Here is a 14558-nt window from a genome sequence, read left to right on the forward strand (position 1 = left end):
ATAATTCAATTTAATAATTTAAGCAGCTTTTTTTTCTGCTTTCACTTTTAAGTTTTATGAGAGAAGGACTGCTTTTTGAAGATACTTAGATGGTGCTATTAAAAATGGGAGGCATTGAGGCATTTAAAAGTAAATTGGAAAAGTTAAACATAGAATTACCATATGACCCAGCAATTTCATTCCTAGGTCTATACCCAGAAAAACTGAAAAAAACAAAACAAACCATTAAACAGATACTTGTACATGATGTTAATAGCAGCATTATTCATATTATTCCCAAAGTGGAAAAAAACCCACATATCCCTCGGCTGATGAATGGATAAATAAAATGTGGTATGTCCACATAACGTAATATTATTCATCCATAAAAGGGAATTAAAGTTCTGATACATGCTACAACATGGGTGAAACTGGGAAACGTTTAGCAAAAGAAGCCAGACACGAGGCCACAAATTGTATGATTCTATGACTATGAAATGGCCAGAACAGGTAAATCCATAGAAACAGAAACCAGATTAGTGGTCGCCAGTGGCTGGGGAAGAGAGGAATGGGAGTGACTGCTAACTGGTATGAGGCTTTCCTTTTGGGGTGATGAAAATGTTTTGGAAATAGGTGATGGTTGCACAACATTGTGAATGTCTAAAACGCCATTGAATTGTACATTTTAAAACGGTTCATGTTATGTTATGTCATGTTATGTTATGCGGACTTTTATTTAACTTCAATAAAAATAAACGGAATTGGTAGCTAAAATATTGAAAGCAATGTGAATCTTTCTCATATTCATCTTACAAACTCCTGGAGAGTTCTCTGGCTCAGCACTATGAGGGGGTCCCTGGGTAGTATTTACTTTGGAGCTAATCTGGGAGGCGGGGCCTCCAGGTGGCCGGCTCTAGGCTCCTCCCTGACGGGGCGGGGGCATGGGCGGGGCTTGGCGGGCTGGGGCGGGGTCTGGGGAGCTTCCGGCCGCCCTGAGGGGCGGGGGCGCGTCAGCGCGGGCTTTGCTGGTTGCCGGGAGAACCCGCGACAACAAAAGGCGCGGGCTGAGGCGGTAGATGCGGCGCGGCGGTGCGAAGTGAAGGCGAAGAGTCCTGCGCTGCGTTAACCGCGGGAGACTGGGGTTTCTCGAACCGGTCAGTGAGTGGCAGGCGGGTCGGGCCGGGCTGGCGGGGTCGGCCCTGGTGCGGCGCCGGTCAGCTCTCTGAGCCGGTGTCCCCGGCCGGCCGTTGGGAGGAGAGGGGGCCGGCCGGGGGATTGGGAGCCTCCGCGGCTCGGCTGGCGGGGAGGGCGGTCGGGGCGCCCGCAAGGCGGAGCAGTGCGTCCGAGGGGCCTGGGCCTATGCTGGGACTCCCAGGCGAGCGGCCGGGGAAGTTGGGTGCCCCTTGAGGTAGAAGGGCTTGGAGAAGAGGGACGCGCGGGAACCCCGGGAACCCCGGACCGAGCCTCACTGAATCGGATCCTGTGTATTTCTTGTTTTCGTGCTTCCAGCTGCGGTATCTGAAGAGGGATGGAAAGGCCCACCTTCCTTGGGTGTTTCGTTTTGTCACAGGCCTCCTTTTCCCATTGCGGATGTTGAAACTTCGGTGCATTATAAGTTCTGCGGAAATCTGAAAGACCCCTCCCTTAGAGCAGGTGATAATTGAGAAAGAAAGGGTGCCCAGATTCTTTCTTTGAAACACTTTTAAAATAAAACTTCGCCCACTCCAACTTTAAAAATCTTTGTTGTTTCCCCTCTTTGCTTCCTGTCTTCTCCATCTGTTCTGTATGCATTTGGGGCCTTTTCTGAGATCCTTATGAGATTCACTATCCACTTGCCAGAAAGTTTCTTAAGAAAATATTACTTACAAACTACATTTAGACAGTCACTACTTATGAAAAGCCAAGGGCACAGGATGGCAACGGTATTTGGAGACACTTTTCTGATCAACGGCTTGGCATCAGTGATCAAATATTTCTCCTTCCTTTGCTCAGATTTCAAAACTCCATTGAGTATGCCAGCCAATCAGATTTCACCTTTCTTTACATTGATTGGTGAGATTAATACGTACGCTTCTGATGGCTGTAATTGATCAGAATCTGAAGAAGTATAAGTGCTATGGATTTTTTAAAAGACATGTAAATTCTTTTTTAAATTTATTTATTTATTTATTTTAGCGGTACGCGGGCCTCTCACTGTTGTGGCCTCTCCCGTTGCGGAGCACAGGCTCCGGACGCGCAGGCTCAGCGGCCACGGCTCACGGGCCCAGCCGCTCCGCGGCATGTGGGATCTTCCCGGACCGGGGCACGAACCCATGTCCCCTGCATCGGCAGGCGGACTCTCAACCACTGCGCCACCAGGGAAGCCCAGAACCATTTATTTTTGTTTTGTTTCTTTAAACATTTTTGAGTATCTTTTTTAAGTTTTATTTAGTTTTTGGCTGCGTTGGGTCTTCGTTGCTGTGCGCGGCCTTTCTCTAGTTGCGGCAAGCGGGGCCTACTCTTCGTTGCAATGAGAAGGCTTCTCATTGTGGTGGCTTCTCTTGTTGTGGAGCATGGGCTCTAGGCGAGTAGGCTTCAGTAGTTGCAGCACGCAGGCTCAGTAGTTGCGGCATGTGGGCCCTAGGGCTTCGGTAGTTGTGGTGCATGGGCTCTGTAGTTGTGGCTTGCAGGCTCAGTAGTTGTGGTGCATGGGCTTAGTTGCTCCACAGCATATGGGATCTTCCTAGACCAGGGATCAAACCCGTGTCCCCTGCATTGGCAGGCGGATTCTTAACCACTGCGCCACCAGGGAAGTCCTGTGAACCGTTCTGAATTAACTTTTGTATACGACGTGAGGTAGGAGTCCAACTTCATTCTTATGCATGTGGATATCCAGTTGTCCCATGACCACTTGTCGAAAAGACTATCTTTCCCCCATTGAATTGTGTTGACACTGTTGTTGAAAATCAGTTGCCCATAAATGTGAGGATTTATTTCTGTATTCTCAGTTCTTTTCCATTGATCTTTAAGTCTGTTGTATGCCAGTACCACACTGTCTTGATCTGTTGCCTGGTTTTAAAATTGGGGAAGTATGTCCTCTAACTTTGTTCTTTTTCATTATTGTATTGGCTGTTCTATGTCCCTTGAATTTCCATATGAATTTTAGGATCAGCTTGTCAGTTTCTACAAAGAAGTCAGCTGGGATTTTGATAGGCACTCTGTTGACTCTTTAGATCAATTTGGGGAATATTGCCATTTTAATATGTTAAGTCTTCTAATCCATGAACATGATATGTTTTTCCATTTATTTAAATCTTCTTTACTTTCAACAATATTTTGTAGTTTTCAGAGTGTAAGTTTTACACATCTTTTGTTAAATTTATTCTTAAATTTATTTGATTCTTTGTAATGCTGTTATAAATGGAATTGTTTTCTTAATTTATTTTTCAGGTTGTTCATTGTAAGTATAGCTACCAATTTAATTTTTTTAAAACATTGTCCCTGCAATTTTTAAAAAATATTTGTTTATTTTACTTTTGGCAGCATTGGTTCTTAGTTGCGGCACATGGCATTGTTCATTGGGACGCACAGGTTCAGCAATTGTGACGCGCAGGCTCCAGAGTGCACAAGCTCTGTAGTTGTGGTGCATGGGCTTAGTTACCCGTGGTGTGTGGGATCTTAATTCTCCGACCAGGGATCGAACCCGCATCCCCTGCATTGGAAGGCAGATTCTTTTCTGTTTGTTTTTAAAAATAATTTATTTTATTTATTTATTTTTGGCTGTGCTGGGTCTTCGTTACTGCACACGGGCTTTCTCTAGTTATGTTGAGTGGGGGCTACTCTTTGTTGCCGTGCGCGGGCTTCTCATTGCAGTGGCTTCTCGTGTTTCAGAGCACGGGCTCTAGGCTTACAGGCTCAGTAGTTGTGGCGCATGGGCTTAGTTACTCCACGGCATGTGGGATCTTCCTGGACCAGGGCTCGAACCCGTGTCCCCTGCATTGGCAGGCGGATTCTTAACCACTGTGCCACCAGGGAAGCCCAGAAGGCGGATTCTTAACCACTGGACACCAGGGAAGTCCCCCAATATAATTTTTAATGTATTAATTCCACCAGAGATCTTCAGAAATAAGTACCATGTAATTTAGGAGTGGAACAGCAGTTTTTCTGTTAGTTTTGGTTATTTTTAAATAGAAAATTTAGTTTTAAATTTACATTGACTTATAGAAATCCTTAAAACTATTTTCATGGATTGATTTCTAACATTTGCGACAAAGAGGAGTTGTTATTTTTCAGTACATAGCTGTAAAATCTAAGGGTTTGCTTTGCACTACTTGTGTACATGTACAATTACCCAATTATTTCCTTGCCTTATGTTTCTTTTTAATTAATTAATTTATTTATGGCTGAGTTGGGTCTTCGTTGCTACACAGGCTTTCTCTAGTTGCTGAGAGCAGGGGCTACTCTTCGTTGTGGTGCGCGGGCTTCACATTGTGGTGGCTTCTCTTGTTGCAGAGCACGGGCGCTAGGCACGTGAGCTTCAGTAGTTGTGACACGTGGGCTCAGTAGTTGCGGTGCACAGGCTTAGTTGCTCCGCGGCATGTGGAGTCTTCCCAGACCAGGGCTCGAACCCGTGTCCCCTGCATTGGCAGGCGGATTCTTAACCACTGCGCCACCAGGGAAGTCCTTGCCTTATGTTTCTAATTCCCCAATTATTCAATATTTAGATTAATGAGCTGGGAAACATATTACCACTATAGAAAGAATGGCATAATGGAATCCCATGTACTTATCACTTTGCTTCATCATTTACCAACTCAAGGCTCCCATCCCCTAGATTATTTTGCAGCAAATCCAGACATCATATCACTTCATCTATAAATTATAGGTATACTTTTTCAAGACAGATTTACTCTTTGTAGCTATCTTATATTAGAACAAAACCTGCTTTAATTGACTTTGCTTTAGAAGCTGCTTAGTTTATTACGATAGAGAAGTCAATAACTAAATTTTGTTTTTATTTTGATACACAGGAGTCCAGATCTTACGTAAAATGGATGTTTCTCACGCTAGATACTGAATATTAAGTAGAAAATCTGTTTAGTAAAATCTAAGCTGCCATGGAAGAAATACCAGTAAAAGTTGCTGTAAGAATTAGACCTCTGCTGTGCAAAGAAGTTCTTCATAATTATCAAGCTTGTGTGAGAGTTATTCCAAACACCCAACAAGTTACCATTGGGAGAGATAGAGTCTTTACTTTTGATTTTGTTTTTGGCAAAAATTCCACTCAAGATGAAGTTTATAATACCTGTATAAAGCCACTAGTGTTGTCACTCATTGAGGGCTATAACGCAACTGTTTTTGCCTATGGACAAACTGGATCTGGGAAGACATACACCATTGGAGGAGGCCATGTTGGTAAGATTCTCATACTCTTTTACTTTTATTTCAGACAGTAGAAAGAAGCTGAAATACCACAGTGCCTGACACATAGTAGATGCTCAGCATATTAACTGAATGAAATAATCAATAGGATAACAGATGTGTTCATAAGATCATCATCTTTGAAAGATTTGCTTTAAATATTGAAGTTTCATTAAACTATTTATGATTATATTTGCTTGAGGAAAGACGTTTAAGACAATGTTCAGTATTCAGCCCTTTGCTGTTTTTCCCCAGTTTTGAGATATAATTGACATGCAACATTGTATTAGTCCAAAGTATACAGCATAATAGTTTGATATATCTATATATTGCAAAATGATTACCACAGTAAGTTCAGTTAACATCAGTCACCTCAGTTACATTTTTCTTCTTGTGATGAGAACTTTTAAGTTCTACTCCCTTAACAATTTTCACAGCTTGGTCACATACTTACAGCTATATTGTTTTTTTTTTAAGAGGCCATGAATACAATTTTAATTCCTTAAGGGAAAAGGTTATTAAAGTTATCTATTGTCCTAAAATATTTTAGCTAAAATACTTCATACCAAAAGAAACAGATCGCCATTAGGAAGAGTTTTTGATGTTTTTTTCTGCTAGTTTAAAAAAAAATAATGTTCATTGTAAAAAGAATTGCAAGTGATGCTTAAGAAATCTAATTAAACTAATGAAAGCTCCTCTCATTCCCAGGAAATAACAGTTTGATGTATACATTCAGAGTCCTCTAGACATTTTTCTAGGTATATTACAAGTACTCACACATGTAGTTTTTTGGGTTTTTTTTGTTGTTAGTTTAATTGTTTGATGAGGTATTTCATACCTGTGATTCTGTAACTTTCTTTTTGCATTTAACGATATAAAATATCATTTCATTTCTTTCCATTTGGGTCATAGAATTTCACCTCATTTTTTTTGGCTGTACATACAATGTTCCATAGTTTGAATGGATCATAATTCACCCATTCCGGTATTAATGGACAGGATTAATGGTTGGTTTTGATTTTTACTGTTATAAAAAGTTACAGTGTATATATCTTTATACATTTAACTTTGCATCCATTTGTTAGTATTTCTGTAGAATAGATTCCTAGAAGTAGATTTGTTGAGTAATGGGTATGCACATTTAAAATGTGGATAGATACTGACAAATTATCCAAAAGGGTGTACCAGTTTATATCCTGCCACCAATATGTGAAAGCCATTTATTTGCTCATATCCTTGCCAGTTACTGGAAATCAGAAATCCGAAATTTTTTTTTCACTATCTGATAAGTGAAAAATTGCACTTTGTTGTTTGAAGTTACATTTCTTGGTGTATTTGTGAAAATAGCATTTTTGATTTCCCAGGCTATCTGTAAGACACCAATTCTGGGTCAGTCATCTGCTGTTTGATTATTGACCATGCAAATAATGTAGTTTTTTTCTCCAATAAATAATTTATTGAGCTTTTGCAGTGGCTAGAGTACCATGCTAGGTACTGTGGTAGATGAAATCTCTTATTTTTCAATATGATGCTTATTTAAATTACTATTCATTTCCCTGCTTTTCAGAACCTTGGATTTACCAACTTTTACCAGGTGTAATCTTCTCTAAAAACTTTCATTTGCATACTCTTTTTTTTTTTTTTTTTTTTTTGCGGTACGCGGGCCTCTCACTGTTGTGTCTTCTCCCGTTGCGGAGCACAGGCTCCGGACGCGCAGGCTCAGCGGCATGTGGGATCTTCCCGGACCGGGGCACGAATCCACGTCCCCTGCATTGGCAGGCGGACTTTCAACCACTGCGCCACCAGGAAAGCCCTGCATACTCTTTAAATAGTGTATAAGAGCTAAATGATGGCTATTAAAGTATAAAACTTTACAGTTTTTCTCTCTGAAATAGTCTTTCAGGAATATAAGAGTGACAGTGAAAATGTGATCTTTAGGTTACCAGAATACATTTTGATGATTTATTTGTAAATATTATTTGTAATTCAGCTTTTCTTTTTTTTTAAGTCTTTTGAGTTACTCTTCTTTGTTATCTGTTGAAGTGGGAAATGAATGAGCTATTCTGATCAGCCTCATATTCTGGCTAATCTAGAATGCATATATTCAATATATGCTGGAGTTTATAGATAGTACTATTGGCTAGTTCCTGGAAGCTCTCCAAAAGGAATTTTCACTTTCTCTTGTACTGGAAAAACCTGCAGCTTCCCGTATTTGCTACATGATGGCAATCAAAGGCGGTCCAAGTTAGTAAGGTTCAGATTTTCAGGATGTTTGTTGCCAAAAATCTGAACATTGGTAATCTTCAACTTGGAAGCAAGTTGTTTTTAAGGTTCATTTGTAAGCCACCTTTTTGTAGCTTGGAATATATTTTCCATGGAACAATGCTAAAAATGGTGGGCAGTTTTCTAAATTGGCCTACAGAAACTTATTTAACTTTAAGTCCAATTTATTCTTTTACTTATTCTAAATTTTACCTTGTATATTATTTTTACTATTTTAAAAATTGTGGTTAAATAAATAAATGTAAAACAAAATTTACCATTTTAACCATTTTTAAGAGTACAGTTCTGTGACATTAAGTATATTCACAGTGTTTTGTAATCATCACTGCTCTTTCCAAAACTTTTCATCTCCCCAAATAGAAATTTTGTACCCATTAGGCAATAACTGTCCTCCCCCTGCCATCCCCTGGTAACCTCGAATTTACTTTCTTTGACTGTAAGTTTGCCTCTTCTAGATATTTCATAGAAGTGGAATCATACAGTATTTGTCCTCCTATGTCTGGCTTCTGTACTTAGCAGAATGTATCTAAAGATATCCTACATGTTGTAGCATGTATTGGAACTTCATTCCTTTTTATGACTGAATGATTTTCCATTGTATGTATAAGTCATCTTTTGTTTATCCATTCATCTGTTGATGGACACTTGAATTGTATTCCCCTTTAGGCTATTGGGACTAATGCTGCTCTGAACATTGGTGTACAAATACCTGAGTCTCTTGTATGCATTTCTGTTCATTCATGTTATTGTGTTAATCTGTGTTCTGCGTTGCGCAAGTGATGGAGGAGAAGAGGCGTAGAGATGTTCCCTTCCTCATTCCTGGATTGAGGTCTTGGCTTGGGCAGAACTGGTCTTTCTGTACCTCTCTTCTGCACACGTCCTTTGTTGCCATTAGACCCTGGCTTGCTCCCCTGTCCCTTTCTTATGCCTGTTTACCCTCAAACTACCTGTACCTTTCCATCCCAGAAATCTCAAAACATGCTTTTTGGCTAAATGTGAAAAAATACGACACAAATAATTTTTTTTAAAGGGTTCTTGCTAACATATATGAGTTGCATTCCAATGATTGGGATTCTCCCCAGACCATAATAAATGATCTAAAGAGAGATATTTTAGATATTTTAGGTACTACCTCTACCTATTTTGAACTTCACTGGTGCCACTTATGCCTATTGCATTCCTGGGGTTTTCAATAAATATTTTCTTATTAAATCTTTTATTTTTGCCTTAAACTGTTATCTAACTATCATTTAGTTTTTTTCATTGTCATGTCATTTGATTGTAAACTGTTTTTGTGCTGCTTGCAATTCTATACAGTATATTTAGTTTATTTTTAAGTTATTTATATTTAAAACTTTTATTTTTAGACTATATATATTTATTTCTAAAGGTAAAAATTCAGATATTACAGCCATAAGATAAAAGTAAAAGTTTTCCTTTCTTTTCTCTCCCTGTTCTAACTCCCCAGAGGTAACCACCATTTTTTGTGAATTTTTTCAAAAATATTCTTTGCATAGATATGTATGTTTTCTTTTATGCAAATGAATTTGCTCTCCAGTTGCTTTTTTTTTTTTTTTTACGGTACGCGGACCTCTCACTGTTGTGGCCTCTCCCGTTGCGGAGCAAAGGCTCCAGACGCACAGGCCAGCGGCCATGGTTCCCGGGCCCAGCTGCTCTGCAGCATGTGGGATCCTCCTGGACCAGGGCACGAACCCGTGTCCTCTGCATCAGCAGGCAGACTCTCAACCACTGCACCACCAGGGAAGCCCTGCAGTTGCTTTTTTTAACTTTATGGATCTTAGACATCTGTTTAACAATAGGTGCATGGTATACCATTGTTAACCATTCTCCTACTAATGGATTTATTAGTGTTTGGAATTTTTTATCAATTACAGGAAATTGTTACTGATCCTTATACAACACCTTTGGGTATGTGTATATGTATTTCTTTAGGACTATATCTGAGTCAAAGGGTGATCACGTTTCAACTTTTGATACCATTTATACTAATGTTTCTCCAAAAAAGCTGTGCTGGTTAACATTGTCATAGTATTCTAGAGGACCAGTTTGCTCACCTTGAGGAAATGGGGCATTATCAAATTTAAAAATCATTGCTCACATGACATTTTAAACAGTGAATAGTCATAAACAGTGATCACAGTTTTTCATTAATTACATTGATGTTCACAATTACATTGTGAATACAGTTTTTCATCAATTACAATGATGTGATTTTTAATAGTATTTTAGTGTTAATAATTGAGAGAATGCTGGGTAAATCAGTCTTTACTGTATCTTAAAATAATTAGTTACATTTCTCACTTCCCCTCTGTTTTACCCACTCTCGCTGCCATCCAACCACCCCACTTCTCTCTGCTCCTCTTTGCAGCAGAACCTTGAAGGTATTATCTGTGACTCGTGGTGTCAGTTCTCCTCTCGGTCTTTCTTACACTCACTCCGTTCAGACTTTCACCTCCACTACCACTGACACTGCAATTGTCGAGCTATCACAAATGACCTTCACTTACTAAATTTAGTGGTCAATTCTCATCAAACCGGCCTTTCAGCAAACTTGACGCATGCTCTCCACTTGGTTTCCAGGCCACCACGTTCTTGGTTTCCTCCTACTTAACTGGTCACTCATGCTCTCTTGCTAGTTCCTGATAAGTGAACCAACAAATGATGAAGTGCCCAGGGCTCAATGTTTGGTGTTCTTCTCTTCTGACTCTCAACTTTTCCCCTTGGTCTCATCCAGCCCTATGACGTTAAATACCATCTATATGTAGCTTCCAGTTTTTTACCTCCAGTCCAGATGACTGTCTTGTACTCTAGTCTCATATATCCAACTGCCTATTCAACCTTCCCAACTGTATCCCTAATAGATACCTCAAACTTAATAGGTCAAAAAATGAACTTCTGACATTTTCCCCTTAAACCAACTCAACACACACTCTTCCCTATATCAGTTGATGGCAACTCCACTGGCTCAAGACAAAATATTGGAGTCATCCTTGACTCATCACTTTCTGTCACATTCCATATCCAATCTGTCAGGGAATCTTAATGGCTCTCCCTTCAACATAAATCCAGAACCTGGTCAATTCTCACCTTTCTCTGCTGCCAAGCTTATGTCACCGTCATGTCCACCTCTCCCCCGAACCCTCTAGACTCCTGGATTAGTGCACTGGTCTCCTAAGTGGTCTCCCTACTTCTGCCCCTACCCTTCTATGACTGAGGCAAAACGCAGCAGACAGAGTGGTCTCTTTTAAATCCCAAGTTACTGCTCTGCTCCAGTGGCTCTCATCTCACCCAGAATAAGACCTAAAATCTATCGTGGTCTACAAGGACCTACATGGTCTTGTTTCTGTCACCTCTCTGACCTCATGCCCTGCTACTGTCCCCTTGCTCCATCTGCTCCAACTACAATGGCCTCCTTGTTTATGGATCACACCATTTTAGCACCTTTGCGCTTGCTGTTCTGGGACATTCAGATACCTACATGGCTCCTCTGCCACCTCTTTCAAGTTTCTGCTCAAAGGTCAGCTTCTCCGTGATGCCCACCCATCATGACTTTCCTATTTAAAGTTACAAGCACCTCCCATCAAATACACTTACACTTCCAGTCCCCCTTACCTTGCCCTATTTTTTTCTCCAGGCATACTTAATGCCTTTTAATATACTATATAATTCACTTATTGTTTTTAGCTGTTGTCTGTCTCTCCTAGTACAGTTCCTTAAGGGCAGGGATCTTTTCCTTGTTTTGTTCACTGATGGTTCCCAGTGTCCTAGAATACTGCCTGGCACACAGTAGGTACTATATAATTATTTAATGAATGCATGAATGAAGTTTGAGTAAGAGCATGCATGTGAAAATTTTCACTTCTGAACTTTATAGGAAAAAAATGTTTTCTTTTTCTATTTTAAAATTTTATAATAGAAATTTGAGAAAATAAATTTATTGATTGTAGCTTTTCTTATATCTTAAATTTCAGATGTGCTTTCTTTCTCTAAATTTTCAGCTTCAGTTGTGGAGGGTCAAAAAGGTATCATTCCTCGTGCTATCCAAGAAATATTTCAAAACATCTCTGAAAATCTTAGCATTGACTCTAAGATAAAAGTGTCTTATATAGAAGTATACAAGGAAGACCTAAGAGATCTTCTAGAATTGGAGACATCTATGAAGGATCTTCACATCCGAGAAGATGAAAAGGGAAACACAGGTAAAGTAGCCTACTTAATTGGTAGTCTTCATTAGCAAATGAATATGGTTTAATTCAGTTTCTGGATATTTTCCAAGGATTCTTTAAAAACAGACATAGAAACAAAATGCATTTGTTTTTGCTTTTAAATTGAATAGCTTATTGATTACCAGTAGCAGTTAACGCACCCAGGTGAAAAGTAGAAGTTCAGAGTGGTTGGTAAGATGAAGTTATTAAGGTGTAATTCCAAATACAGGTGACCCTTGAACAACGTGGTGGGGAGGGTGGCGATTAGGGGTGCCGACCCTCTGCGCAGTCAAAAACCCAAGTATAATTTACAGTCATCCTTCTGTATCCACTGCCTCAGCGGATTCAACTAACCTCAGATTGTGTAGTACTGTAGTATTTACTATTGAAAAAAATCCACATGTAAGTGGACCTGCACAGTTCAAACCCATGTTGTTCAAGGATCAACTGTATTTATTTCCTATAATTGCCACCTCCCCCGCCCCTGGGCTGATCTTAAGAAAGTGTGACATAGGCTAAAATAATTTTTGTACTTTTTTTTCTCCCAGAGTTACCCTGAGGTTGGGGATGGCTTCTCCCTTTGGTGTTTTGGTGTTCATCCAAGTTGATCCAAGAACTCTCCTTTCTTCCTTTCTGATTTTTGTCCCAGCACACCTATTGCTTCCTCTTTTTTTTTTTTTTTAAATTTAGAGCTTATGTGTTTGCTCCTTCATACTGACATTTACTCGTCCTTTGTTGTGCTTCTCAACGTCTGACGTTCTGTGCTGTCAACCTGTTAATCTCATTAAACATCTATTTGTTTGGAAATGGGAGAACGTTAGAATGGGAAGGTCAAAATACAAGTATTTTAAAGAATAACACTTTCTGATTTTCTGACTTAAAAGGTAATATGTTCAACGTAGAACATTTTGAAAATATAGTAAAGTATAAGGAAGAAAGTTAAAGATCATCTTTAATCTCAGAGCTCAGAAATAGCAACTTCCAATTTTGGTGTGTTTCCTTCCAGATTTCTTTTTCTACACACATCTGATTAAAAAAAAAAATACACTCACAACCCCACATATTGTATGGCATCTTTTTTTTTTTTTTTTTTTTGCGGTACGTGGGCCTCTCACTGCCATGGCCTCTCCCGTTGCGGAGCACAGGCTTCAGACGCGCAGGCCCAGCGGCCATGGCTCATGGGCCCAGCTGCTCCGCAACATGTGGGATCCTCCCGGACCAGGGCATGAACTCGTGTCCCCTGCATCGGCAGGCGGACTCTCAACCACTGCGCCACCAGGGAAGCCCCTTGTTTTGTTTTTTAGAAAGAAAGCATACATAGTACTTTGTGACCTTATTAGATAATTTTGTATAGTTTATCTTTTCTGGACGAAATCCAGACGGATGTTTTGAGCTTCTGTAAAATGTAATTATTGAATGTGTTTATCTTTTATTAAAAGTTACCAAAAAAATACATGTTTATTGTAAAATAGACAGTAGGGAAGTATACACTATCACTCCTCATAAATTTAATGATGGAAATACTCCACACCTGATAGCAATCCTGCAAAAATTTTGGTAGGATGTAACAGTCTTAAGACAAATTACCATATATCTTATAAAATGTCCCAATCACAACCAAAATGCATTTGTTTGACATATTTATTGAGTTTCTCTGTATCAAGTGGTAGTTGGTATCCAACCTGGATGCTGCACAATTAACATCACCTTGGAAGCTTTTTAAGAAATACTGATTTCTGGGCCCCACTTTTCACAGGTTCCGATGAATTAGTTAAAGATGGGGCGTGGGTGTTGGCACTTTCCCTTTTATAAAGCTCCCAGGTGATTTTCAGCTGGGTTTGAGGACCATAGATAGTGCTAAGCTATAGCCTAACATTAGAAAACTTTTAGAAAAGTTATACTATGATTTATGGTTAAATTGTTATATTTTATAAACTGATAGTTTAGCACTCCTTGTTGTAGTACAGGTACATTAGAACTTTAAATGAACTGGGCTGTTAAAAAAGGTGTCATGATGGAAACAATGCAAGAAAAGTGAATATTTTTTAGAGAAACAGTGACATGACAAGATCTGATTAAAGAGGAAGCTTGGTGCTGTAATTCAAGCACAGACTTGGGAGGTTTACTGCTGTGATTCAAATCCCAAATCCACCTACTCCTTTTCGAAATATTTTTGGATATAAACAAATAACACATGTAGTAAGCTTAGGTTATTTTGGGTTCTATTCTGTTGTTAAAATAGAAACTTTTTTGCCTTTTTTGAATTGCCTTGCACTCTTATATTATGTAGGGGGAAACTGTTTTTAAAATGAATAAACAGGGCTTCCCTGGTGGTGCAGTGGTTGAGAGTCCGCCTGCTGATGTAGGGGACACAGGCTCGTGCCCTGGGCCGGGAAGATCCCACATGCCTCGGAGTGGCCGTGAGCCACGGTCACTGAGCCTACGCGTCCAGAGCCTGTGCTCCGCAACGGGAGAGGCCACAACAGTGAGAGGCCCTAGCACAGCAAAAAAAAAAAAAAAAGAATAAACAACTTTATTTATATTGAAATTTTCATTTATCATTGGTTATTTACCAAAAACTTTAAACCTTAGGATGGCTTGAATATTAACGAAACTCAAAAGAAACTAATTTAATTTAATTTTAATCTACTACTGATTAATTCTTTTGAG

General features: G+C 39.6%; 1 protein-coding gene across 3 annotated transcripts in view; it reads left to right on the forward strand.

Moving 5' to 3' along the window:
• The first annotated feature begins 1035 nt into the window (after nt 1-1035).
• The window catches only part of KIF27 (kinesin family member 27), an 88901-nt gene continuing 75378 nt past the window's right edge, over nt 1036-14558 (forward strand). For all 3 annotated transcript variants that reach the window (XM_029203846.1, XM_029203848.1, XM_029203847.1), the window contains exons 1-3: nt 1036-1133; nt 4989-5373; nt 11682-11882. In XM_029203846.1, coding sequence (XP_029059679.1) covers nt 5076-5373; nt 11682-11882 — 499 coding nt within the window. In that variant the 5' untranslated portion in view covers nt 1036-1133; nt 4989-5075. The remainder of the gene's footprint in view (nt 1134-4988; nt 5374-11681; nt 11883-14558) is intronic.

This window comes from Monodon monoceros, unplaced genomic scaffold (assembly GCF_005190385.1).
Source record: "Monodon monoceros isolate NGI ecotype Baffin Bay Population unplaced genomic scaffold, NGI_Narwhal_1 Super_Scaffold_5, whole genome shotgun sequence".
Taxonomy (NCBI): domain Eukaryota; kingdom Metazoa; phylum Chordata; class Mammalia; order Artiodactyla; family Monodontidae; genus Monodon; species Monodon monoceros.